Here is a 27,332-nt window from a genome sequence, read left to right on the forward strand (position 1 = left end):
ATTTTTATGTAAAAAATTATAGCCAAAGAAATAAAAACTCTATTATTATTGGTTGATATTTGGAAATATAAAATTTTAGACAAGCATTTTATTCTTCGAATAATTTGCAGTAAGAGCTAGCTGCTTTATCTTGGTTGGAAGCAGTACAGAGCACATGGACTGTATGTCCCTCTGACTCCAAATCTTGGCCATCATGTTTCCTTGTGTATTCAAACTCATCTGTTTGGCCTCCATACTTCTCCCAGTATACTACCAAATTAGACTTGTTGTTTTTGGCTGTGATTCAGGGCTCAGAATTTACTGTTTTTCAGAAAAAAATAACATGTTTCTACTCAGAATTCCTTGAAATATAATCTGGCTGCAATCCATTGTTCTGAATGTTAGGCTAAAACTGTAGTTAAATAAGAATGCCCACCTTCAAAATTTCCTATTTTCCTCTCTTCCCAAAGGAAGTATAGTTAGATTACCATAAGAAGCATTCTTCGTTGTGGTAGACTATCACTGGAAAAAACAATGATTCTGAATGTCAATGATTATCTATAGCATAATAGATTTTTCTTTGATATGTTGGAGTCTGAAGTGATGGCCATAATTACTGTCCTGAGGGTTGAAAGGTTTCATGTCTTTCAATGTAACTCAGAAAGAATGCAAATATATTTGAACTTTGAAAACTTTCTTAAACAACCATGATAGTTGGGGTCTCTAGCTGATGTGGAATATTAGGCTTTTTGAGTCATCTCAGATGACTTAATTACTTTGATATTTGTAATGTATATCCACTTAAAAATTCTCAGAATGTATAGTGTGCTTAGGGAAAGCCACTACTAATTTTTGTAGGCAACACTAGATTATTTACTCAGCAGAGTGGTTGACTCCTTGCTTTAATGGTAAAAAAAATGCTGTATACCTAAATGTCTGAAAGAACAAATATTTTTTTGTTTAAACTTTAAAAATATATTCAGTATATTTAGCTTGAACTTAGGAAGCTTTATTTTAGCAATAAACATGGTGAGTTTCTCTTATGTTGGAATTTTGGAATAATGGGTCACTGAATTTTCTGCTATGGAAAGAGTTGTGAAGTATGTATTTATGACTTTTTAAGAGTTGTTTCTTCTGTTGTGGTAGTAGCTCTAAAGACATCACCTTTGGACTTATCAGAGTATTAAACAGTTTTCTTTGAGCCTTTGTATGGCAACTACATACCAAATCTAATGGTTGATAAAATCTTGACTTCCATTCAAGTTCCCGTTTTGGTGGCTCTGTCAACAAAGGGATTTAGTTCCCTGTATATGGAAGTCTGAGATTCAAAAAAGTCAAATACACTTTTCCTTCAAAGAGTTGTCCTATGACATGCTGAGTCTTCAATTCAAAATTTGGTTTTCATCTCTAGGGTTGCTGTACAGTAGCTGCAAGCCTTTGCAGGGCACTTGACTCAAGTATGTTGCTTATTGCCATGGGGCTGGTCAAAATGTGCTCTCTTGGCAAAAGTTAGCATTACTTCACCATGGTAGTGCATACGTAGAAGCTGAAGGAGTTTATAAAAGTTAGAAGCTTGTGTGGACACCAAACACCTTATTCATAAGGTGTGGAAATTCATGTCTTTTGAAGAGTCTCTGGTCACGTGATTTCTTTTTTTTTTTAATATAACTGTGCTTTACTCCAGTGGTGACAATGTTATTTCATTTTGGTCTTCTGCTCCAGGCAGAAGAAAAGTTGTTGGACTTGGAGGTGTTTAGTCTAAACCAGCTGTTCCTGAATGTGGGTCACGAAATGGATTGATCTGTGGTTGGCAGGGTGCTGTATGCTGGGGAGGTTCCAGCTCTGGTAAATCTCTGCATAGTTACAAATTTTTTACCTTGTGGTAATGATGGGAACCACTGTCCAGTGTTTTGCCTGAGTTTGTGGTAAAATCAGCTTGTGGTATTGTGGTAGCTTTTTATGCATTCTAGCTTGGTTTCATTTTGTAGATGGGCAGTGTTGAAGTCTTCAGCTTCCCTGGCTAAGCATGTGCATTTCTGATGAGCAAAAGACACCAAGATTTTCTGAGATGCTATGTTTTATATGGCATATTGTCCTTTCATTTTATGCAGCATACATTTTTATATTGGTTTTATAGAAATGGTATTATAAATATGTGGGATGTGTATGATGTGCATTGTCCTAAACTCAAGGTATACCAAAGTTGCTAAAACGATAATTTTTAGAATTAAAAAGATTAGGTGATATTATCCTTTTTACTGCTTTAATTTACTTAAAACTGCAACATGTTGGGTAAAACGGTGTCTTTATTTAAAAACAGATGTTGGTTCCTCTTTTGGTTATAATTTTTTTCCCCTCCATCTGTTCACATGTGCATCTATAAAAAAGAAGATGCAATTTTACCACCTTTTGAGATGTTGAGGTTCCAAGTCCCTTGTGAGAACAGTTTGTGTTCTGCAGCGAGCAGCCCCATACATTGTCTTTAGCTGATGGAAAAACCATGTTGGTGGAGAAACCTACATCTGTCCTTTTTCTCAGATCCTTAATGATGTGGTATGCCATGTATAGCAGGTTCTTTTGATAGAAGTCTTAGATATGATATAGGTTGGTGACAGAATCAACAAAGACTGTAATTTGAAGAAGTAATGAGGAGTCCTTAGTAATGTGTTTATGAAATGAGTAGTTGTTCTGATCTGTTTAGACAATGTTCTGCTCAGCTATTGGGTTGTATCTTTTAAGTGTGATTATAAAGTCAACCTTTTCCTTGTTGTGGAGATAAAGCAGTTGCATTGACCTTGGCTGATCCGGTCAAGGTATATTACAGGTGAGTTCTGCATAGCTAATTTGAAGTAAGAATATCTGTGTTTAATGTGCCTCACTTTAATCTTACCTAATTTACTCTTTCCTCAGCCCTGTGTAGATAGGACCTTAGGATGTTTTTAATACTATGTTTTACTAGTTCAGGCAGCTGGTTATGTTGTTAATACAGACCATGGAGAAAATACTTACTGCATAGGTACCTCACAAGGTAAAGAATCCAGAATTAAAGCAGTCAGAGTAAATTATGCAACATATACAGAGGTCTTCAAGTCATCAGGTTGGACAAAATGAGTGTGGGAAATCAAACTACTAAGGTTAATGACATAAGATGTCAGTGTTCAGTGCATGTTTTTACTAGAAGACCAGCAAAGAATTGAAGGCATTACCAGGTGTCCTAATAACCTATTTTTTCCCCATAAACATTGATTTTTTTTTTTCCTTTTTTTTCATTCTATCTTCAAATTACCACTAGAGGTGGGGATAGGGCACTTTGACATTAATGAACTGACATTCAGCTCTAACCAAGTAGAGCTATAGCTGTCTTGAATTGACCCTAAGCAGTGACGTTACCATGTGTGAGTGAGCTCACAGGCACCACCACGCACTTCTAAGAATGTGCCGCTGTGGAGTCATTCATAGTTCAGAGTCCTCTCTGTTGAATTTCACATCCTCCTACAAAATGTTTACAGGCAGAAGCAGCAGGGTAAGCAGACAGAAATAGAAAACCAAATTGTCAGTTCTGTAGATTTTGAACACTTTGAAACATGTTGGCTTAGCTTTTGTATGCTTAAAGCAGCACTCTGTTCTGAATGTAAAGGTTAGGAAATTTGTTCTGCTTGCTGTCCTCTTGATTAAGAGAATCTGACTTTTTTATTTTTTTGAGATTTTTTTTTTTTGGCTAAAGATTCCCGTGTCTCATTTAAGCTATTTCCCATTTAGTGATGTATTCAGCTAGAGCATGTGTGAATGCTAATTTCCCAGGCTGTGTGTAGGCTGGTTCCTGCCTGTCTCTGAAGTATTTCTCCCAGAAAACCTTGAGCACTGGTGGGTTGGTGGCTTTGCTCCTGAAATCTGTTAGGTGGCAGTAGCATTAAGAAAATAAAAGTCCTCAGCAGTTTGGAATTCTCCATAGGGTGTAGAAGTGAGGTAGATTGGTCATGTATCTCATTAACGTAGATGGGTCTGCTTTAAGTCTGCTTTGCTTTGTTGCAAAAAAAAAAAAAACCCAACAAAGATTACTATACCACTTTAGAGATTATGGTTTGGAAATAAGTTCTCACATTACAGTTACATATATTTATAACCTCAGATGGTTTTGTGATATTTTTATCTATCGCTACTTTTATTGTGGCCTGTCATGCATAGATGTAGGTAGTAATTGGTGGCAGAGTATCCACTGATATAACAAAAGCACAAGTGGCTGGCAGTTATGATTCAGTTTGCAGTCTAAATGTCTACTTCATAGGTAAACACAGAGTGACCATACTGCAAAAGACATAGCTCTCACTATTACAAGTTTCTTAAGGGTGTGTTGTCAAGATATTAAAGCACATGGGGTGAGACAGGATGGATAAAGAAACTTCAGTCAAATGTAGGTGGAAACAGCCCTGGAAGGCTTCAAAGCAAGGTTTGAGAAGTTTGTGGGCAGAAGTTTGTATGGCACAGATTTCTGAGCAGTTGTGTTGGGTTTGTGTGGATACGTTTTGGTAGCAGGGAGGCTACAGGGGTGGCTTCTGTGAGAACCTGCCAGAAGCTTCTCCCATGTCCAATAGAGTCAATGCCAGCTGGCTCCAAGACAGACCAGCTGCTGGCCAAGGCCATCAGCAGCAGTGATAGCTGCTCTGTGATGACATTTTTAAGAAGGGGAAAAATACCTGAGCAATGGGAGTGGTAGAGTGGAGTGAGAATATGTGAGAGAATCAGTTCTGCAGACCAAGATCAGTGTAGAAGGAGGGGCAGGAGGTGCTCTACGTGCTAGAGCAGAGATTTGCCTGCAGCCTGTGGTGAAGACTGTGGTGAGGCAGACAGTCCCCATGGAGATCCATGGTGGAGCAGAAATCCACCTGCAGCCTGTAGAGGAACCCATGCTGAAGCAAGTGGATGCCCAAAGGAGGCTCTGGCCCTGTGGGAAGAAGCCTCCACTGAAGCAGGCCCCTGGCAGGATCTGTGGAGAGAGATCCCTTTCCACATGGCAACCTCCATTTCCTGTCTCACCGCTCTGCTGTGGGGAAGGAGGTAGAGCACATTGGGACTGAAGTTAAGCCTGTAAAGAAGGGAGAGTAGGGAGAAGGTGTTTTTAAGATACATTTTTATTTCTCATTATCCTACTTTGGTTTGATTAGCAATAAACTAATTTTTCACCAAATCGAGTTTATTTTGTCTGTGATGTTAATGACGGAGTGATCTCTCGCTGTTCTTTACCTCAACCCGTCAGCTTTTAGTCATATTTTTTCCCTCCCTTGTCCAGATGAGAAAGGGGAGTAATAGAGCAGCTTTGGTAGGCACCAGCCAGTCAGCTCACCACAGCGCTGGAACTAGTGATGTCTCCTTTTTTTAGGACTTGCCCAGTCTTATTTATTTGTGCTGTGACTTGGTGACCTTGGTTTCATCATGTCACAGGCAGAGAAGGCATGGACCTTGACTTGTCCGGAGCAGAGCTTGTTTTTGCTGATGCCTGGTATGTGTATGCTGATCAGTTGGCTCCCTGCTGCCAACCAGGGTGAAAGAGCTGGGCGAGTATTCCTGATTGGCTGGTTGACAGGGGATCCAAAATGTCTCTGAGATTCCTGCTCTATCAGACTAGGCTGATAATGGCCAATGAGGTCCATGTCTTTTTGTGGTGAGAAGGAAAAACAGATGGACAAACTAGTGACCAAATAAGCTTAATTAGCTCAGGGAACCAGTTTAAGAGCTTGGGCTAACCAAGATACTGAATCTACAGAAAAAACAGAATAGGATACAAAACACAGAGAGGTAGAGATGAACTCTGCTTTTAGTTTGTCCCTTCAGGCAAAAGTTTAATTTTTTTACCCAACATATCAGTTTGCAAGTCGTATTTTAATCCCTGTCATTACGCTGAGTGCCTTGCAAGCATTGCCTAATGAATCTATCATGGAACATTACTTCCTAAAAACTGTCAGCCAGAAAGACCTGCTCACTTTGTGAGGCTTTCAGTTCAGTCCCGAGGTCTATCCCAGTTTATACTTTTGCTGTCTTTATCCCAGTTTTTAGTCTTGCTTTGAGTCACAGAACAGGTTTTCATTGATAGTGGAGAGACAAAAGTTGGTTCCTAGTACTCCTGTATTGCAGTGCCTGGTGTGAGGTGAACTCTAAACAAGTGCTTGGTTGCACAGCTTCTGCAAGCTTTGGTTCTTGTCAGTCCTGATGGGGAACAAAATAAAGAAAGCAGGCTGAAGAGCATCAGCAGTATTTTACAGGTGAGCAAAACGTGGAAGCTGGGAGGTCTGGGTTGAGTTGCTATCTCCCACTGCTGCTGTCCTGAGACCCTGAGCAAACTGTGTGCCTGGCTGCCATCCTGCTAGCTCTGAGTTTTTAAGAGGTGGTGCCTATGCTGTTGAAAACTCTGGTGTACTCAGATTGTGCCAGTATATAGAAACTTTATATCACATGCAATTTCTTACTCCATGTGGAATTGGCTCTACCAATGTAAGAATGCCTTTATAACCTGATGATTTTATCCGTGGTAATGTTCTTACTGGTCAGGCAATACTGTTCAGGCAATGCTGTCTGATGTAGGCAAATAGTGTTTTGTCCAGTGCCTCAGCTCAAACACATGATTAATGGCCTTTTGCTATCTTATCAAATATTCTGAGGGCAGTTACAATTTATGAAGCCCTTGTGTATTACAGTAATAGGGACCCGAGGGTATGGACACATGAACAACCACTGCAGGTCAACTGAGTGAAATGCTACATTTTGATAGCTGTGTGTGTTCATTCAGAGCCAGGGGAAAAGAAATTAAATCAAGTACAGCGAAGCTATCTCAGGGTGACTGTGCAGATGGAAAGCTGTAGCACACTATTCTGTAAAAAATTCAGTCACAGAATTTTCACATAGTGGGTTGTTTGCATGTCCATTTTCTGAGAGAGAGAGTTTCCATCCACCTGGGATTGTTCCTTCGTAAGATTTTGGGGAGGGAAACGTAGCGTAAATTATAAGTGTTTTATACATAGCACCCAGTTTCTGTGGTAATGTGTAGGGGGGAGTAAGAAGTCTCTTGTACCTGGACAGGAGGATGTGCCCAGGACATAATCCTTTCTGGGGTCATGCTCCAGTTCCTCCCCTTGAGGTCAGAGGTATGGGTTGCAACATTCATAGCTGTTGCAACTTGGAACTTTTGTTGGACTTTTTTGTACACTGAAGGGGATGCTACCAAGGACTGCTTAAAACTTATACAGATCTACTGTTTCTAAAGGTTGTCATGTACCTGGAAAACAGTTCATAAATAGTATGTGGTAACAATTTATTTTTTGTTTTGGTCTTTTTGGTAAGTACTGAGACACTGTAATCCAATATGCATTGTTCTATACAAGTTGGAAGTAATTTAGGTAGGAAGAGGTAGGGCAGCTTCATCTCAGTACTTCTGGAAGGTAGTGACTAAACATCCTCTTCCTCTCCTTGCTGCTGAATCCCTGCTGAGTACAGTTACTTCATATTCTGTGTCTGTGATCTCCCCTCTTCCCCATTTGTTGGTTTTAATCTGTTTATGGGAGAGAAGAAATCTTTTGAGTGTACTTCTGAGAAGTCTGGGTGATTTCCTTTCAAGCCAAAGGTCCTGCCTACTCAGATTTGCCCATATAACTCAGTCTGGGCCGAATCAACAATCTGAACTCAAATCCTGACTGCTCAGTCCCTTTCATCTGTTCCATGTTTTTAATCTTGCTCGGCATGGTAATTTTACCTTTGTCTTCCTCGTCTAAATAACCATTTCTTAACAGCTGATTGAAAATAATTTCATTAATGTTTTTTGAAACTTCAACAAAGGATGTGGCATCTTATTTTTCTCCTTTTCCATTTGTAAGCATACGCTCATTTTCCTTTTTGGTACATTTGCTCTCTTTGTTTTCCTTTATTATTCTCTGCCTGCCTTCTACAAAACACATTCCTTTTTCTCTCTCTTCAGGTATCACCTGCTTCTGTGGCTACTGAGCTTTCCCTTTTTGACTCGGCACCTTGCACATCAGCTTCTGTTGTTACTAATGAAGTTTCCTTTCTTATTTCTATTTGTAAAGCATGTGGGATGCCATTCTTTCAGTGCAGTCTGTTGTGTGATATATTGGCTGGAACTATTGTTTTTGTCACTACTTGTTTACCACTGCAAGTAAAGATTATGAGAAATGGTGTCTATCCTGACTTGAGGATGAGACATACTCACATAAAATAGAAGGCCAGTTTTTCATCACTCAAACAAATGAATTTTGGTCATAGTATCTGTAACACCTGATGTGAAACTTCTGATGAAGTCAGTTTTGATGAGCCAGATGCCGCTTAAATCAGTGAATTATAATGAAATAAGTTACAACAACAAAACAATTAGCTACTTCTCTCTGTCAGCACCTCCCTCACAAGACAGGAGAGAGCCAGCAGATTGTTCTTCTAAGCCTTTCTATTTTTCTGAGAAGTGGTGACTGAATGAGTGGATGCACTCAAGAGGGCATTGAAATTGCAAGTCTCTATTGCTCTAACAGAGAGCAATGCTGAAAATGAAGATGTTTTTCTACTCACAGTGCACACCTCTAGTGTATTTTAGGCCTAGAAATTACTTTTCTAAGAGAACTAGTCAGGTCAAGGCCTATTTGAGTTTACCTCTGAAAGTCTTCTAAATCAATGACATTATGTAACAGATACTGAGCTACCTTCCCCATTTTCTGTTCAATGATTTTTCATGACCACCAAATAGTAGCAGTAGCTTGTATGGGAAGTCAAAAAACGCCCTTATTTGATTTTGAACCCTTTGAAGTAAATGATACATATTTATAAAATGATATATTTATATTTGCAGATTTTTCTCATGCTATGAAAATGGGCTTCCACTACTGGCCATATTCCTACTCCTTCCTATATGGTCTCACTGGAGCTTAAATGACCACAGAGGGAGCTGGTTGAACTTGCTTATTCATCAGGAAGTTATCTGTGTGTGAGAGTAAACAGTTTCCTGCCGGGGTAGCAAGTTGAATTGGCTGATTTTTGTAGCTATGATGGCAAGGGATGGGACAGGCTATATGGCTGGGGGGAGAGGGAGAGCAGAAAGGAGTGTCCCTTTTGATGACAGCAAAGTATTAGGTCACCTTAGCAGCCTTGTTTAACCACACCCGTAACAACATAGTTAAAGACTGAAGGCTTGCATGTTTGTCCTGGAGGGCTGGCAGACATCCTTCCTTGAGTAGCTGTTTCCTTCCTTAGATGGAAACCTGCAGTCAGATTTTCAGACACAGGTCTGTGTGCAGATCACTTGCCTCATACGGTGGTGACAGTAGGTCAAAACTGTGCTTAGAGCTGAGGTTTACTGTGACAGGGGCTGGAAAACACTGCTGAAAGAGTTTTTCACTGTTGCATTCATATCGATAGTTGAAAAAAACCCGAGACAGCAAAGACTGTTTTTTTTGCAAGTCAAAGTCTGTAGTTATGACTTGAAACAGGAAGGCTTCAGCTTCATTCAGTTAATAACACTTTCTTCTTTATTTTTTGTGTGTTCTTACTGTCCCTCTCTCCTGTGTCAACAGACAAGGGAAGGTGAGGTGCTCTTCTCAGGTACCAATGAAGTCTGCACTTGGATTACAAATTGTGTCAACTACAAGGAAAGGAGGGGGATGGAAGATGGGTGTACTTGCTAAAGAAGTCCTGGCAGTACCTAGAGATCCTGTTGGCATTACCTTTGCTTTTTAAGATAATGGAATAGGTAAACAGGCTTCAGACAGGCCCTGGTATGTGATGAGCTGTACTTGGCAGCTGGTTGCTTGTACCTGGAGTTTTCTTGGAAGGGCAGCTATTCTGGTATACCAGTTGACTTGTTGAATGTAGAAACTTCTGGTCAGGTTTTATATTTAGGGATTGTCTTAAATACAGACACGGTGTCTAGTCAAATACTGCTGTCTGTATATGACCTAATTAAAATACGTGGTTCACATTTTGTGTATACTAGTCATATTTTGGGACTAGTTTAAAGGTGGAATTAACAGCATTTCAAAGTCTGATAGACTTTTGGTGCAGCAATATTAAATTAATTTTTTTATAACTGCAAATAATTCTTGGGAGTGATTTTTATGAAGGAATTAATTTTGGTGTTTAAGGGCATTTCAGATTTTCAAGTTTTTCTTTTGCAAGGTGGATATCAAGCCTAGCAGAGACCAGCTGGAAGTTAGCATTTAAACTAATTTAATGCACATGAGGCATTCACCTCATGCACTGAAACTTGTACTTAAAGGGAAGAATTGGAAAGCCTGTCTTTTTTAAAGCTCACATTCTTCAGCCTGTGCTGCTGGTGGTGTAGCATTTCTTGTAACTACACTCAGCTTGGAAAAATCAGTTGAAAGAAGCTGATTTCTGAAATTAGGCAAGCAGTTCCAAAAATGATGCACAATCAGTTCTGCTGTTTGCCATCATCAAAGTAAACAGCTTCTCTCTTCCAAACTGGCATTTGGAGATGTGGGAATCCAATCAGAAATGTGAAGCTGTCTTGGTTTTAGATGCATCCACAGAAGTTAAGTGCTCTCTATAAGCAATAGCATTTGTTCCATGCGAGTAGCTGGAGAGTAGAGAGTTAATGCAGGATGATACTGTTTCTTACTTAATACATCATGCTTCTGATATTAAGTGTGTATAATTCATGTTTGTGTATTTTATATGATGTTTATGTGATCTTGAATGCTGTGGTAAGTGGAAGGCAGATCTGTGATTGCAATATGACAGCGTGATGCATGAGCCTGTCTTTTTCTGAAAACTTGTCTGTATTATAAAGACACTTTTAACAGTTGTGTGAATTACAGGGTAAAATGAAAACTGCATATGAGTTGAGGGGTACTTTAGGTAAATAGTTCTAGAATTTAGTATCCCTTTTGGGAGAGGATAATGTGTTTTGCTATATAAGAAATAAAATGTTTTGAGTTGCTTTCAGTCTGTTTCTGATGTACGGAAATACGGTTTACTCAGTGCTTTCTATGCTGTCCTTTAAAAAAACATATATGCCAAAGGCATTAAAAATTACATTCAAAAGCTGCTATAATTACTCCCATAAACTTGGATTAGGGCTTTCAACTTCCCTATGCGTTCTGGAAATTTTACAAGCGCTTGCTCAACCTCTGAAAGAAGAATATATTGCAGAAAAGGGGTGTTCTCTTGAGCTGTAAGCATGTGCAAGTACCAAAGGGTCACAGTGGGTGATGTGCCTGGAGATACCACCAAATGGAGAGGACACCAATCTTACCAGTCTAAATGGGTTGCTGGCTGCCAGGTAGTTTGCCTTCAGGGGTTGGAAGCACCTTTTAAAAGGTAGCCAGAGGCTAAAATTGACTTGGATTTTAATGTAATGACAGTCTAATAATGAGCTTTGTGAAAGCAGTTTCCAGCTTGCTAGCTGGTGGCCTTCTGTCTGGTCCTGGCATCAGACTGGTTACTGGAGGTATGGTCTATTACCTCTGGCTCGTGTGTTTCTGGAGTGCCAGAGCTGGTAAGGGGTCAGCAACTGTGTGTGACCCTTTGTCTGTAGTGCTGTGGGAACTGATATTTTGCACCCTGGTCTTTAGGTGGGATGAGTTTAAATTCTGGGAGCGTTTAAAGCCTAAAATGAGTAATTGTTGTCCCCATGCCACAGGATACTTGTGATTGCTTGATGAATTTGCAGTAAAGCAGGATAGCTGTTTGCACACGTCTGTGCACAAATATGGGAGTATGTGTTGTGATGAGTTCTTCCCCAGCTGTGTGATAAACACTGTAGACCAGTATTTGGTTGTGCATATATCTGGACAGTGATGATTTGTACATAGCTTCAGATTTTCCTTTTATCACAGGGAGGCTGTGTAGCTGCAAAGAAAGCTGAAATAATGCCAGTGACTTACCTCTTCAGACACATTGGAGTATATGGTTGGGTATGAGGAGAGATGCTCTTTGCATTTGAGCAAATTGAAAGGAGCAAAATAGAGACTGGTACTGTAATTCTGAGTCAGAGATAGGGAAGAAGCAGGACAGGAAAAGAGCTGAAAGGAGCAAAATAGATCTAAAGAGAAATTATAGTAAATGGAGAAAGGATATGGGAACACAAATTAGGGAAGAGATGTAATGGAACTGGATAGAATAATGTTCTAGCAGGTGGACATTACTGGTCTTGAACATTATGCAAGTGTGTTTGAAACATTAATTTTTGTTTAAGTTCAGTAAGTCCACCAGATTTGTGAAGCAAATGTAGGGCAGTTTTATTGGAATTTGAACTTATCCTTGCCCTCTGAGTAAACCTAAATGTACCAGTGCTGAGCTCTAGTTGGCCATGTTTTGCATTAAAACAATCAGAAACTCCCTGTTGTACCTGCTGTTGTAATTGTCATCTGTTCACAAACAGAATTGCAACACTCTGTGGGCTTGAGGTGGGACAGGGAAGTTTTTGTCTTTAGGATTAAGCTTCATATTCCCCAAGGTTCTTGCTTAATTATGACATGTGGGTTGCTTTTAAGGAGGGCAGAGTTTATTGTATGATCAATTGGACTTCAGACTCTATAGGAAAGAATGTTGCCTAATCAAGGTAGTAGTGACAAACATAGGGCTTTGTAGCCTTTTTAACTTCAGGGGATTTTATCACTTTTTTCCTTATCTCTGTTAGTTAATTGACAGAATCTCAGCGTTTGTATTAATTCCTGGACTTCCTTGCTGTTATGTGTTTTCTCTACCCATTACTATGATAAGTAATTATTGGTGTTTTCCTTTCTATTTTTGTTGCTTTGATTTCTGTTTGGAAAAGCCCTCAAATTACCAGTGGCAATATTTCTCCAAACAGTATGGTAAATTTAACTGAATAGAGAATTCTGTAGATGGACTGCCATACAACTAAAACAACAATGGAAAGCCTTCCTTCACAGTTCCACCAGTTGAGTATGTGATGATAAAAATAGTACAGAAATTGATCATCTTGCTGGTTTCTGTTTGCTGGAAGAAGACTGTTGGTCATGTCATAGAAAAAAAAACCAACTACTGTTTCTTTTGGAGTTGTAATATTTTTTATATTCTTATCTCACGTTATTAGAAAAAGAACATTATTTAAGTGTTGGGAATTAATCACAAAAGTTATGCTGTTGAACTGTTACAGGGTGCATGGTCAGGCATAAGTAACACAAGACAAAACAATATGAGCTGAAGTCATGCAAGCAGGAGGTATAGGTGGCTTCTGGTAGAGAGTTCAGTGACTTTAGTACTGTACCATAAACATTATCTTCAAGGAAACTGCTTACATTTTAAGAATAAAAATGTGCAGTGGGCCTAGTAAAGCATTAACAACTCAGCATTTAGTGTTAGTATGTGGAAAATTCTGTGGTAATGTAACCCTGAGTTAGATGCTTAGAATGGATAGGATATATTGGAAGACCCCATAATATTAACATTGTTCTCCACACCCATCCACCAAAACCCTGAGGGTTGTAATGCCCTGTGAATCTGAAGAGCTGTGTAACTTGTGGAGCAAACAAAAATTCATAGTTTTTTCAATGTGTTTTTATTGTGATCAGTGATACAGATTTAAATTCGTATGCATGGAATGATTACAAACTGGATTTTGAACAGTGTATTCTTTCCATCGATGCCTTTGCAACATGGCAGTTCCATCTATACTCTTTTGAAGGAATTGGAAAGGTTGCATCCTGCTCCACAAGACTCTTAACATGGCTAACTTCTTTTTATGCTTGGATTTGAAATACTCTTTCAGAAAGTTGTAAATCTAAATTTTGCAGCATTGTTGGGGCAAAACAAGTGAAATTGATACCAGTTAGTGAATCATTTAGTGGATTTTAGTGGATTGTCATTAAGGATTTTTCTTTTGTAGGTCAGGTTGATTTTTCCTTATTTTGGTTTGGTGTTTGTTTCTTTTCCAACCCAAGTACAAGGTGAGCAAAGACATTAGAAAGGATGTTAGTCGTGGTTACATGAAGTGAGAATTGTTGACTTCCAAGATACCCTAGTTTAAATACATGGACAGAAACTGACCTGTTATTTAAAAAACCACTTTTCCTAGTTTAATTCATTGGTAAAACAGAGCTTGTTGCTTTTATACCTGCATGTTGCAAAATGCATGGATGTGTTGTTAACTGCTTAAAATGACAATTGAAATATTTAAGTGGGGATGAAACCATTGGTCTTCAGTGCCTTTGTAGTGTTTGGGGTATTCACAAGTGCTGTTATTCCTAAGTGAGCGGCTGTTCTTTGTGGCTATAGAGCTTCAGGCTGAGTTCTCTTTGTTGCCACTTAAATGGATTATTTCTTTCACTAGAATCTAAAGACATGGAAAAGGCCCAAATAATCTTTCTTACAGTTTCTCTGTTGTTGCCATAGATGCTTGTTCCTCACAGCCTGCAAATGGAGTGAGAGAGGGCATGATCTTGTAGCAAATTCTGCTGGTAGATAGTTTGGTCTCCCCACAGCCTCCCAGGCCCTTGGAAGGTGTCGCTGAAATCCAATTCCAGCAGGGCTCAGGGTGCCAACCCAGGGCAAGAATTGCACTGGATCACTTGGTCCTACAAGTACAGCTGTTTTCACATCCAGCATGGCTTGATCAGAGCAGGTACTCATTCAGGTTCTGTCTACATTGCCAGGTCTCAGCTCAGTCCAGTGCCTGACCACTGGATCAGAGTTTTGTTCTATGCCAGCTCTTGTCTTGAGGAAAAAGAGGTTGTGTGCTCCAGGCTGACTTCTGTGTTGTCCATCATAGTGTCATGTAGTACTGAAAGCTGTTTTCAGACCATCTTGTAAAGGGCAAGATAGAAGTAATGTTAAGGTACTGGCCCTGTACTGCTGCCCTGAAACTCAGCCCAGAGGAGACAGCTCAGCCCAGGTGCAGAGGACCCAGTAACACAGGTTTGGGTCAGAAGAGCAGGCTGTAGAGCTGTTCAGAATCAGAAATTAGGATGGGAGCCTCACTAGCTCCCTGCTTCTGTGGCATTTCCAAGGCAGAGGGCAATTCCAATAAGACTGTTGTATTTGTTAGTACTTGAAACCAGCCATGTGCAAATGCTTGATGTGGCCCTGTCTCTTTTGAAGAAACTTCTGTGGCTGAGATACTGGTCAGTGACTCAGTGTTTTAAGCTTGTTATTTCTGTTCCTCGTAATTTAAGATTTGCCTGGAGAGGATGGGCATTCATGAAGAAACAGATAGCCTTTTAAAGGTGTGTTTTACTGCGGGTAGAATTCCCTTGAGATGACATCAAGGAGCCATAACTATGGTTGGTCACACAGCAGAGAGCAGGCAACCTACTTCTAACCTGGGCTGCCTTTGCTGACATCGAAGCTCTCAGAGATGGAGCCCATGGCAGAGTAGCTATTTTGGAAGCAAGCTTTTCTTGACTCTTAAGTATCCAAAGTAATGTATAATTGAAATAGCTAAGCTTCTTGTCTTCTTCTCATTCTTTATCTTGAAAACCAGCCTTCTCATCACTTCTAATTTAGAATCTGTACTTTTCTGAGGTGGGTCTCCTTGCAAGGATACAATGAAAATTAGATCGTGATATTGTATTTTAATAAGTTTTCCTGGCATATGAACCAGTTTGAAATCTTTCATATTAACATTTTCTTTTCCCATTTCAATTTAAAAGGTAAGAAATACCATATTGAGCCAAGTATGTGGTGTTTGTATAGCCAAATACGTGGTCTTCAACCATGGCAGTCACATTGCTGTTTAAGGAGTACAAGCAGGCATGGCCATTCTGTGACTCACTACCCTCCTCCTTCTCTAGGATCCAGTCATCAGACTGGGAACATTAGAGGCTACATCCTTATCTGCTCACAATCCTGAGGCAACAGATGTCCAAAGTTCTTTGCCAGCTATGGTGATCTTACCTACTGCCATCAAGTATTTACTGCCATTCAAGTAAACTTTGAATATATTACACCCTCCCACCCCCGTATCTTGCATTCAGATTGAAGAGCCCCAGCCTCTTCAGCCTTTTCTTCCAAGGCAGCTGCTCTATCTTTAATCCTTTAAATGACCATTTCTATACCTTTTTGAATTCTGCTTTGCCCTGCTTGCATGCTAGTCTTGTCTCCACATCTTGGTTCTTAAGACTGCAGTGCGCTAAGTTTTTACATAGCAGCACAATTACTTTCTGCCTTGTCCTGAGTTCTTCCAGAACTGGTTATGTCCAATATCTAGATGACATTTTAGTGCATGTTGCACAGTGAGCCTGTGATTTCAGGGCTGCCAATGATAACTTCAGGATCACTTCTTTGAATTGTAAACTCCAGCTATAAATTTGCATGGAAGCCTAACACAGATGTTTCTTTTTTTCTCCCCCCCACCTCCCATTTATTTTTGTAGATCTGTTTTGCATTCTGCATTGAAGCTTGTCTACCACACTTGACTTGCTCACTTTAGTAAGGGCCTTCCAGAGTTCACAGTTACTGCCATTGCAGCTGGCTGACCTGAAAAAGCTTAGCTTTATCTGCAAACTTGGAGGATTTCACTGGGCACTTCTATCTAGGTCAGTGAAGATGTTGAATAGAATGATTCCTAGCAATGCTGCCAGGTCAGCTCCACTATTGACTCTTCTCTGTAGTGGAAATTTGACTATTAAGTTTCACCATTGCTTCCTAGTATTTAGCCAGCTTTTTGCCTATAATTGGATCTTTCCTCTATAGCCTTGACTTCTTGCCATAGACTATTAAAAGAGCAGTCTGGACTTTTTGAAAGTCCAAGTATGTGTTTTCCTTGGATTTCTTTTACCTGTTTGCTTGGAGTGCCAGCAGGATTTCTCTTAGCCAAAGACATATTCAGCTTATTTCAGCAGGTTGTTTGCTATACTCTTAATATTGGCAATCTCGCTGTGGATGGAGATCACATTTACCTGTATGTACCCCTAGAGCCTAGAGACGTTTTTTGGAGAGCCAGTTGTTGAAGAACTTGAAAAAATCTTGGAAGTAATGAGAAGTTTCCTCTCCTGACTCAGTGTACCCAAAAGCATAGGTTTGGGTAATGTGAAGTGAAAACTCAGTTATAACTAGAGCAGTTCTGCAGACTTTTAACTGCACTGTATTATATGGCATATTAGACCCAAACTGGGCACAGGGTTCATGTAAATATGTGACTTAGAGTTCTAGTAAGTTAATACTGCTGAAATGTAAAAAAATTAAGATAATTGCTGAGCCATTCCTAGTTCTTGTGTTAAAGGTAAGTCTTTTCTGATAGTGACAAGAATTATCTGTGTTAAGACTAACAAACCCTTACCTCTTGCTGCCTTTTTTTTTTTTTTGAGTACAGATTTACATTAGTTTTCCTAGTGGGGAAAGCTGTCTGACCCTGACCTGTTCAACCCCCCTGCTAGTTTGTTTTTTTTGTCACAGCTGTGCTGTGAAACCAACTAGTGAGATGATCCAGACTTCCAAGTGTATTTTCTTAATTAAAAAACATAGGTTGCTTTCCTTTTCTTTATTGATATCTGTAGCGTAGCCACACAAATATTTTCATCATCATGGTTTAGTGTATGATGAATTAGGGTAGAAGGGAGAGCTGCCACAGTGTGTGGGAGACTTTTTAATCTGATTTTTAGCTAACAGACTAAAGCAACATGCAACTACAATATCAACTCTGTGTAAAACCAGTAAGTTCATATGTAAAACCATCAAGTTAGGAGTTCTAAACCTGTTCTTCACAGAAAATTGCTTTGTAGTTACGGCTGCTGTGATGATTGTGATGTTATTTTCATGAAGTTCACTGCTACCTTTTTCTGCTACAGTGTCATTGTTTAAGTGCAAATATATAATATACAGTAAATGTTGATTTGTGGCCAATAGGGTATGGTAATTGAATATTGAACTCCTGTAGCATTGCTTTGATCTAGAAAGACTTGTGTTGGTGACAGTAAGTCATTATTGAATCCTGATAGGAAATATGGAAGACAGCAAATTGCTTTTCTGCTTGAATTAACCTTCCTTTATGTCACATTCAGATTGCTCCCATTGATGCTGAAGCTGAAATAATAGAAGGCAAAAAAGCATGTACATGTAAAACTGCAATACATTGTACCGGTGTAAGATTACCTACTTGCAAGGGATGTTCTAGTGTCAAAGGTCAACCACCATTTTGGAGATGGGAATGATGGCTGTGAAACCCTGGAGCTCAGCTTTGTCTGCTGGAAGCTTACAAGCATTTGTATATTCAACAATTTTTGTCAGAAGGGAAGAATCCTGTTAAGTAGTTTATCATAATCAGACTGGCATATGGTGATTTTTTGAAAGATGGATTGATCATGGCCACAGATTAAACTGAATGTATTTTGTAGACAATGTTGCATTGATCTGTCCTGTGTGGCTTCTGTGGGGACTTCTGTATCTGATGGGGCAAATGGTAGGAGGATGGATTGTGAAATTGAAAGGAGTAACTTAGAACTATTAAAAACCAGTGTGTATATAATCTGTTATGTTGAAAACCACTGCAGTGGTATTCTCAGGATGTTTTTTTAATTGTGCAGAAATCTGTGAATGCTATCATTGTTTGTTCTGGTGACTGATTTTTTTTTTTAACCTAGTGATTTTTCTTAGATTAGCATGAAGACCTAACATACTTTATGGTTTCGTTCGCAGTAAGTTTTCAAAGCTTGTGTTTGGGGAATGTGTTTTTATCTTAGCTGTAGATCTTTGTATTTTAATATATCAAGGAAATAATGAACTTCTTGGTTTTAAGAAATGGCTGTGTGCTTAATTTGGCAGAGCTTTCTTGTTGCATAAGCCACATTGTGCTTCCAAACCTTAAAGGCCACAGGTCCCTGTAATGACCAGTGACATCCAGTAGTTCATATCTGCTGAGTAAGCTCTCCAACTCCTCAGATGTGAGAAACTTGAAGGAGCAGTATTTGGATGAAAAAATAGATTGTATTTTCAGGTCATCTTACAGAGAAAATAAGTATTTTGCAAACATTATCGCTAATTACAAAATTGTGTACCAACTCAATTACATGCTTCAAGGAAAATACTGGGAAAAGAGCTGTTTCTCATTAATTGCACACTGAGTTGTAGGGCTGTTTCATTTTATCAAGGATCAGAAGTGAAATATTAGATATTTTCTTACATGCAAGTGTAAAGGAAAACAGAATCCTGGGTTCATTTCTTGGCAGATAAAGGACATTCACTGATTTGATTGTTATAAAAACAGGTCTATTCAGAAGAATATTTTTACTAGAAGACAAAATAATGTATTTTGTAATAACTTCATCTAAACTGAAACACGAGCCATTTTTTCTGCTTTTTGTTGGGTTTTCACATAGCTTTTTAAGATGATGAGTCTCATCTTGCCTTTGCCAAAATCCTTCTCTGATAAGTTTGATTTATGCATTCATTCTCTCTCCTACAGTGCCAGGCTGTAATGTCTTAATGAAATTTCATTGTGGGTTTGTGGTTGAGTGGCTGCTACTGTGGAAAATAACTGCTATTCAAGACTTCCTGTCTCAGCCAAAATGCAGGCATTCAAGCATGTTCTATGTGCTCCTTTTCAAGAATTACTTTCTTCTCAACTCTTAGTCACTGCTACTTGAACTTTATCTTATGTTGTTGTGACCTTTTCCTGTTCCCAAATTCATGTCGTTTCTGATCTTAATTGATTTAGTCTGTTTAAAGACACCAGTTTGCATTATATTCTTTCTGTCCAGTTGGAAGATGAAAGATGAATTTATGAACAAGGTGAAGATCCCATCTAATCAAAAGTGCCTGAATGCTGGGTAATATGCACATGCTGTAGCCATTCTGGACTTTGAACAGAAGTGTCACTACTCGCTACTGTAGATGTTCAGCTAAAATTTCAGCTTTCTGCTAGGTAGTCTTGACACTGATATGCTTTAGATCTGTTCCTTCTCCTTATACTTGTGTAGAATTGGTTGGTTGGCTTACTGGGCAGAGTATTGTGAGATCCTGGGCTGGGTTTGCAAAGTCAGGAAGAAAAATCTACAGATACTGTCTCTGGCTTAGCAAGTTCCCAAGCCATCTATAGCTGAGGTCTGGGAAGAGTGTGCTGGGATAGCTATCACTGCAAGTTTGTCCTGTTTTATACTCTTCCTTAAACACTTCACTGTTTGTGGCTATAAGACATGGGGAAATGGGATAGATGAACCCATGCTTTCTCTGTTATGTGCTTTATCTTCATCAATATCATATATGAGTATCTTTTTTTTATATGAGCCCTTCTTATCATGGAATTGTGTTCTTCAAAGTGCTTTTTTAGTTACTGTCTTCTGAGGCAGGTAATGAAACCTTTGTCTGCAAGAACATTAGATTGTTCCTCTGTATTTACTCCTCTGAGATTGATGTCTCTGTTATTGTGTTGAAAGTATATCCTCCTTACCTGGACCAAGATAAAGCATTGCCGTTATTCTCCCATCATAAGAGCAGCTGAGAGATATTAGGCTCCATTGTCTCCTTCTAGAAATGGAAATCTTTTGTATGTACTCACAGTCTAGGTTTCATAATACCTGGTTTATCTTCCCTGAGATTCCATGATGAGGGTATATGTGAGAAGGAAAAGCTAGTGGTGGTGAGACCTCAGTCTTCTTTTCTCTTCCCTCCAAGACAATCAAGCTTCTGATTAAGAAAACTTCCTGCACTGCTGGCAAAAAAGCCTAGGTGCCTTCAAAACCTGGGAAGATTTGTTCCTGTAGGTTTGGAACAGCAGCCCTTGAAAATCCACCACTTCTGGATATCTGGATAGGTATATCACTTTTGCATATATATATATATATATAAGTGTATATGTTTGTTGCCTTAATAATTGTTCATGTGTTTTTAGGCTTATCATTTACTTAGTATCACTTATTTTCTTCTTCATGATATCTTCAAGACTGATACTGCCTTTGTCCAGTATGGAAAGTGGCAGAATTTGGGAAACATCTGATTTTGCTGGTCTGATTTTGCTACTTATTTTTCCTCTTACCTGAATAAATGAGAAGAATTTCTGCTAAAAACGCATTGCTGTCTTCTCCCTGTTGCCATATATCTGTCTGTATTTTAGTATTTCTAGCCCCAGTTGTCTTCCTTAACAAATAATTATAGGAACAGTTTGAAAATTTCAGCTGCATGGGTATTTTTCCCTGAAAGCCTCTGTCTGCTCATATGCTGGCAGAAGGGAATTAAATCCCTAGTTTTCTGATCTCATTCTTAAGAGAAGTATTACTTTTGTTCATGTTTTTCTTTCTGGATAAAACTAATTCCCATTATGTAGGATTTTATTTTACTCAAATCGGTATATTACAATAAAATATTTGGAAATATCTTCTGTAGTTAGAATTATATCATTGTCCTTTCACTGGGGAAAAAGTAATTTTGAATAGGTGTATTGTTTCTGAGAGAGGAAAAATAAACTTCTCAGTAGGTTTAAGAAGCCATCGGAGAAAATGATACTTTGTATTATCCAAAGCATGCATTTTGAGGCAATACAGTTACTCTCCAGAATACATGTCTGTGCTGGTGTAATGTGACTTGGCTGTTGGGGTTTTTTAACTGTAGTTGAAATATTTTTCAGTTGTTTGACAGTATGAGCTTGTGTTTTGCCTAGAGCAGGGAGAGGATGTGGTGCCTAGGTGCTTCCACTTTGGTTCACCCAAGCCTGCAGTCTGGCTGATTCAGCCTGCCCTTGGCACAGGCTGTCATGGCAAGGAGTAGCTCTGGCTGCTTCCATCTCCTTCCTCTGGCAGCCCGAGTGCTCTCATTGCTTTGGGCAGCAGTTTTGTTCCTCCGGAAGCAGTTGTGCTGCAGCTCACCTTCGGATAGTTGTCATCTGATACCTGATCGGAGGGCAGGGGGAGGGATGGGAGGGCCAGGATTGTCCCTCTGGACGCAGCATCCTGCACAGGCTGCAGCTCTGCCGTGCCACTGCGTGTGGGTTTGTGTTTCATTCAGCATGGCTTTCCTGGGAGTACAGGCAATAAGGAACAGGCTTGTTCTCTGTTCTTCCCTTCCTCAGATCTAGCAACTGCCTGTCCTCAAGATGAGTCAGTTCAGCTTGCTGATTTGAGGCTTGCTTTATTTTGGAGACGGATTAGTTTGTCAGATCAGTAGGCTAAACTGACTCATCCTCAGGCTACAAGATTGCCATATTTGCTGTGGCAGGAACATGACAGTGGGAAGTAAGACCATCGTTTTTTTTGGCAGTAGCCCCCACTTCGATCAGATTATGTATAATGTGAAAATGAGCTGTAGTTTCTCTGGTTACCTTAAATAGCTTTAGAGATGTCCAACACTTAGTTCACTCGTTCCTCTTGCTCTACTATTTTTATTACTTAAAAAATAATTAAATAAATTTCAAAAACAGGAGTTGCCAATGGTGAATAGCTTCTGCATCTGGCTTCTAAAATGCTGCCTCATCTGTAATAATAGCTCCTTCGCCAAGATAGCTTCTCCTGCCGTGGAGAATATCTGCATTGCACTGATGGTGTGCCTACAGTTTCTTTAATGTTAATTGAGATAACGTTCTCCTTGAATTCAAAACCATCTTTAACCTAAACTGACTTGTTCCATTTTTGTGCAGCTCTGTGGCACAATCTGAAGCAGTAATTTGAGATGGATGCGGAGGCTGTGGAGTCTCTTGTGGAGTGCTCTGCAGCATGAATTGAACAGTGTAGCACAACTTGATTTTGCTGTCTGGAAAAGAGTTGCAATGCCTCTTTCAGTCTTAAAATGGTGTTCAACCTCAGGTCACAGTCATCTTAAGGATTCAGATTGGCTGCTACTAATTTTTGACTTTTTTATTCACTGTACTTCTCATCCAAGGTGGATGATGGTTCTGAACAGCTGGCAGTTCTCTTACTCCTCCTCCAATCTTAAAACATAGTCACCAAATGCATTTTCATAATTAGCTTCATCTGTCTTTCTCTTTGGGATTTGGTTGCTGTCTCAGATTCCACACAATCTGTTTCTCACTTTGATTTTGATTTGTCTCATTCACTGTCTGGGCTGGACTCTGGGTCCAAGATGCTGTTTCTTGGTCGTAGAGAGAATAGCATGACAAGTACATGCTGTATTTCTGTGCTGCGTTCAGTGAAGTTGAAAAAGAAGAAAACATGTCAGGTCCTAACTGGACAGAACATAATTTTGGAGCTTGACAGAAAGGAGAAATTGCAAAGGAAAAGATACAGTCCTCTGATGTTTCAGAGAGCAGAAAAATGTATTGGAATCCAGGGCTTTAGCAAGGGGAGACTTGGTCCTCTGCCCTGCCAGGAAGACTTTGCAGGTTAAGTGGGTGTTACTGTTTATTGCACCAGGGTTTCCAAGTCCACCTGTGATATTCATGAATACAGAAATTGCTCTTCTTTTTTTTGACACAAATTTCAAGGTTTGAGGGTGTACCTTTGTGGTAAGGATTGGCTTCACAGTGTGGCAGAAGGGACCCTGCCAAGGAGACTCCAGCAGATGTGGAGCATGGTTTGTGTTCTGCTTCTTTCTCCCCAGTCTGGCAGGGCTCACAGAGGCCACCAAGAACTATCTGGAGACTCTGCTGGCCTGGCCCGCCTCGGAAGTGGTGACAGCAAGTGTTTCACACCCCTGGAGAGCTCATTTGTGGGTTCTCTCAGTTCGGTGTTAATATGCTTACAGTCATGCTCCAAATTCTCTTCACTTCTTGATTCTCTGCTCTTGCATCTGCTTCTCTGCACTTCTTGATGTTAACATTTTTGGCGATTGGGGTGTTTTGGTTTTTTTTTTCACCTGTGTTTTTGCTGTTCCTTACCTTCATTTTATTTTCTTTTCTTCTTTCTTTAGCCTGTTTCCTATTTGGTCCCTCCCTCCCTCCCAGCGGGGGCAGGAGCTGTCTCTTATTCCTGGTGCTGTGCCTAGCGCAGTGGGGTCCTATTCACACTTCATACTTAAGCATTGCTGTAATTAACACAATTGAAAAATGTTTTATTTAAATTTCCAGTAGAAGAATAGAGACTCCCTCTAAGATGTATTAAGATGTTCTTAATTTGTGTAAGTGTATGGTGGGGGGGAGGCCTTGGCAACTTGCAGCTGCTGCAGGTGGCTTTCTATGGGTTTTTCTTAATGGTACAGTCTTATGCATTTGAAGCCTCTTAGTGGATGCAAAGAGACAATGAAAAAGCAGCAGTGATGTCTGTTCTCAGGGCTCAGAGATGTGCTTGTCTCAGTGATGTGTACATTTAACTGGATTCAGAAACTCCAACAAATTTAGTTAGAGCTGAGCCAGGGAGGTCTCCAGCAAGTAGATAGCCTCCTACTTAAGCAGTTTGCAAGAAACTACTTTAGCGAGAGGTTTGCAGGTCGTACCAGATATTTTGATGGGAAGATTGTGGACTGCCTGGGAATTCCCCAGATGAGCTGTTTATTATTTGGCATTCTTAGAGGAGTGGGAGATCTAGAGTCTCTGACAGTGCTCCTAAAGTAGGCGTGTCATTAGGTGACCAAGGATGGATTTACTCATCAGCCTTGCTAGAAGACACAGATAGACTCGTTCAGGGTCAACTGTTGAATGGCACTAACAAGTGGACAAATACGATCTGTTTGTAACTCGGGGTTCTTCGTGTCAGGGCTCAGTTACAGGGGCTTTCTAAGTTACTACATGTCAGCTGAACTGCTGTAGCTGTCTTTGGCAAATATTTGCTAAATCATGTTCCCTGATGATGTAAGAGGAAAGAATAACTGAAGGAAACCTCAAATAAGAAATCCTAATACCGTAGAGGCTTACTCTCTCAGCTAGCAATTAACTCTGAGCTGAAAAGCAAAGGAGAACATTACTGAGGCCACAGTCTTATGCTAAAATGATGTTGTTGGACTGTTTCTCTTCATTCCCTATCTCTGTCCTTGTCTCTTGTATCGCATTTAACCTGTAAGCTTTTTGGGGCTGGAATGATCTGATCTAAGATTATAAAAACTGAATCTGTTATGATCACTTTGGTAGTTGCTTCCTAATCTGTGGAATCACCTTATCTAAATTTGAAGTTGATTTATATAGCCAAATAGCTTTTGTGGGGTGGGTTCTTCTGCATGTGGGTGGAGAGAGAGGAGAACAGAAAGAGTGCCTACTAAAAATAACTTGTTAACAAGCATGAGACTGCTTATGAAACCCCACTGGCAGCCAGTGTTTAGATTACCTTAATTGTATGTTTCTGTGTTTTTTTCCAAAGCAGAAATATAAGTGTAAGCATTCTTGTGGATATTTTGTTCAGTCACAGAAAAAAATTCTTTTTATGGCTCTCCCTGAGGTAATCATGCAGAATTTTTTCCCCATCTGAGCGTTAACTGCAGCTCTCTTATTAGAAATTTACAGTTTTGGTCTGTGTTTGCCATGACAGAAAGAGTACTTGAAGCAAGCTCTGTGTTAATGAGAGATTATTAACACAGACCTTAAATGTGTCTCACAAAGGTGTGGGTACCACCTTACACAGTGGTAGGAAGGACAGCTTATGGCAAAATGAATCTTTTTTTCAGACACTGCAAGTAAACATCCCCTCTGGATTCAGCTGTTCAGTTTATAAATCAGTGGGGTGTTAACTTGCTGGGATTTCATGGTGGCCGATGTAAGCAGCTGATTGTTGGAATCCCATCTGCCACAGTTGGATCCAGGGAGGTCATCTGATGGCCAGCGTGATAGGCATCTGGGCTAGATCAACAGGGCTCTTCCCATCCTTTTTCCTCTTACGTTTTTTGTTTTGTTTTTTAAACTGTTCAGAGTAAAGTTTGTGCTGGAGTAGAGTAGCACAACTACGTGGCCCATACTATGCTGTGCTCACTTTGACTTCCTTGGTTAAGATATAAAAACCTGTAGAAAGTCAGTGTCTTAGAGCTTCATGTGACCTTTTAGTGGACATTTTAACAAGTTTGTCATGGAAATGTTCTGGAACCTGCTCACTACCCTGCTCATTTTTAAAGGCTTGTTTACAGTCTTTAGCATTCCCTTTCAAGGGGAGTAAGTAAATGGAATGCTCCCTCCAAAAGTCTATGATTACCTCTAAAGAAAGACTTAAAGCCCCAATGGCATTTTGAATGTCTGAATCGAGATGCAGTAAATCCAGATGCTGTTCCTTCTACTAAATTTTAGTTGGTTTTTTTTTTCAACAGATAAAAGGGGAAAAATGTCCCGGCATCTTGATGTAATTTCATGTGTTTATTACATCAAATATAGGCATATGAGGCATGTCATTACTTGTCACAGTCTGCTGGAAATACATTTAGTTTCTTTTTCCTTTTTTAGTGACACAATGACCTCAAAAAGGCATGAAGACAGGGGTCAATTGAGTTACAGTTTCATTATTATTATTATAAAGTTATGTTGCCTTTCTAAGCAGTTAACTTTTTATTTTGTAATGATACTATAGTTTATTTTACTAGACAGAAGTCAGTCACTGGTATTGTTTATTTTGCTCCAGTTTTTAGTTCTCTCCTGCATAAACTTAACACTTAGTACTTTGAATTTGTATTGCCATTTGAGAAGCTGTTGAGGAAGATGTAGAGCTACTGTTTTTTGAGGTTACAGGTTTTGCCTTCTGCAAGGCAAATAGTTTGTTGAAAAACAAAATCTTTTTCAGGCAATTGACATGTAAGAGGCATTGTTGTTTGGTGCAGGTGGAAGGAACATTTTTCTTTTACTTCCTTCCTTTGTGTCCAGCTAGAGGCAATGGCAACTTTGATTTCAGGGCAGAGTATTTTAGAAGCCTTTTGCCTTGGTGATCTTTGACTTGGCAGTTGTTGCTGAAATTGGTCCTGATTTTCTGTTTTGGGATTGAGCTGAAGTGAATTGGCACATAATTAACTGTGACTATCATTTGATCGTTAGCAATAAAGCCAAAGAATGACCTTTCATTCTTCACATTTTCATTATTTATCACTCTATTGTGTTTTTGTTTAAATTGAGTGCAGATTTTGACAGCTGTGGAAAGCAGCATGTTTGGTATTGCGCTATGACACCATTGCATTAGTGCTGAGTTGAAAGAAATGGTTTATGTAGGTATTGAACCTTTCTGACCTTAAGATCCTAAGAGACATCACGCTCATCCTGTGCATGCTTTCTTATTTCAAGCTTAGCAGTTTCAGTTCAGCAATATTTTTTGTTCAAGAAAATATTCCAATCTAAAATAAAAATATATGTTGCAAAAATAACCCTATCAGAATTTTTAATAAGGAAATTATTTTTTTTCTCAGTTTTGCCCACTTACCGTTCTGTCCCAAATGGTTGCAGTTTCTGTTTCTAGTCATTATTTGCAATATGTCCTCTACCTGCAGATCAGAGCTCTCTCTGAAATGTCTGTTCCTTTTTCCTTTTAGAGATAATCCTCCAGCTTTCTTCTTGACTTAAATTGTTTGAGCTCTTAAGTCTCACTTGAAGTAATGTATTTTTT

The 27,332-nt window shown here is 39.5% G+C and overlaps 1 protein-coding gene across 3 annotated transcripts in view; it reads left to right on the forward strand.

Annotated features, from left to right (window-relative positions):
* The window catches only part of GSK3B (glycogen synthase kinase 3 beta), a 148,790-nt gene that overhangs the window by 19,734 nt on the left and 101,724 nt on the right, over positions 1 to 27,332 (forward strand). The window contains exons 1-2 of one of the 3 annotated variants that reach the window (XM_085070312.1): positions 3,398 to 3,502; positions 5,419 to 5,476. The exons of the other annotated variants lie outside the window; for them this stretch is intronic. Of the exons in view, the coding sequence (XP_084926438.1) occupies positions 3,413 to 3,502; positions 5,419 to 5,476 (148 nt within the window). The 5' untranslated portion in view covers positions 3,398 to 3,412. Of the gene's footprint in view, positions 1 to 3,397; positions 3,503 to 5,418; positions 5,477 to 27,332 lie in introns of those variants that run through there. 3 annotated transcript variants of the gene reach the window in all.

The sequence above is a fragment of the Lichenostomus cassidix genome, chromosome 1 (assembly GCF_008360975.1).
Source record: "Lichenostomus cassidix isolate B80296 chromosome 1, HeHo_3.0, whole genome shotgun sequence".
Taxonomy (NCBI): Eukaryota; Metazoa; Chordata; class Aves; order Passeriformes; family Meliphagidae; genus Lichenostomus; species Lichenostomus cassidix.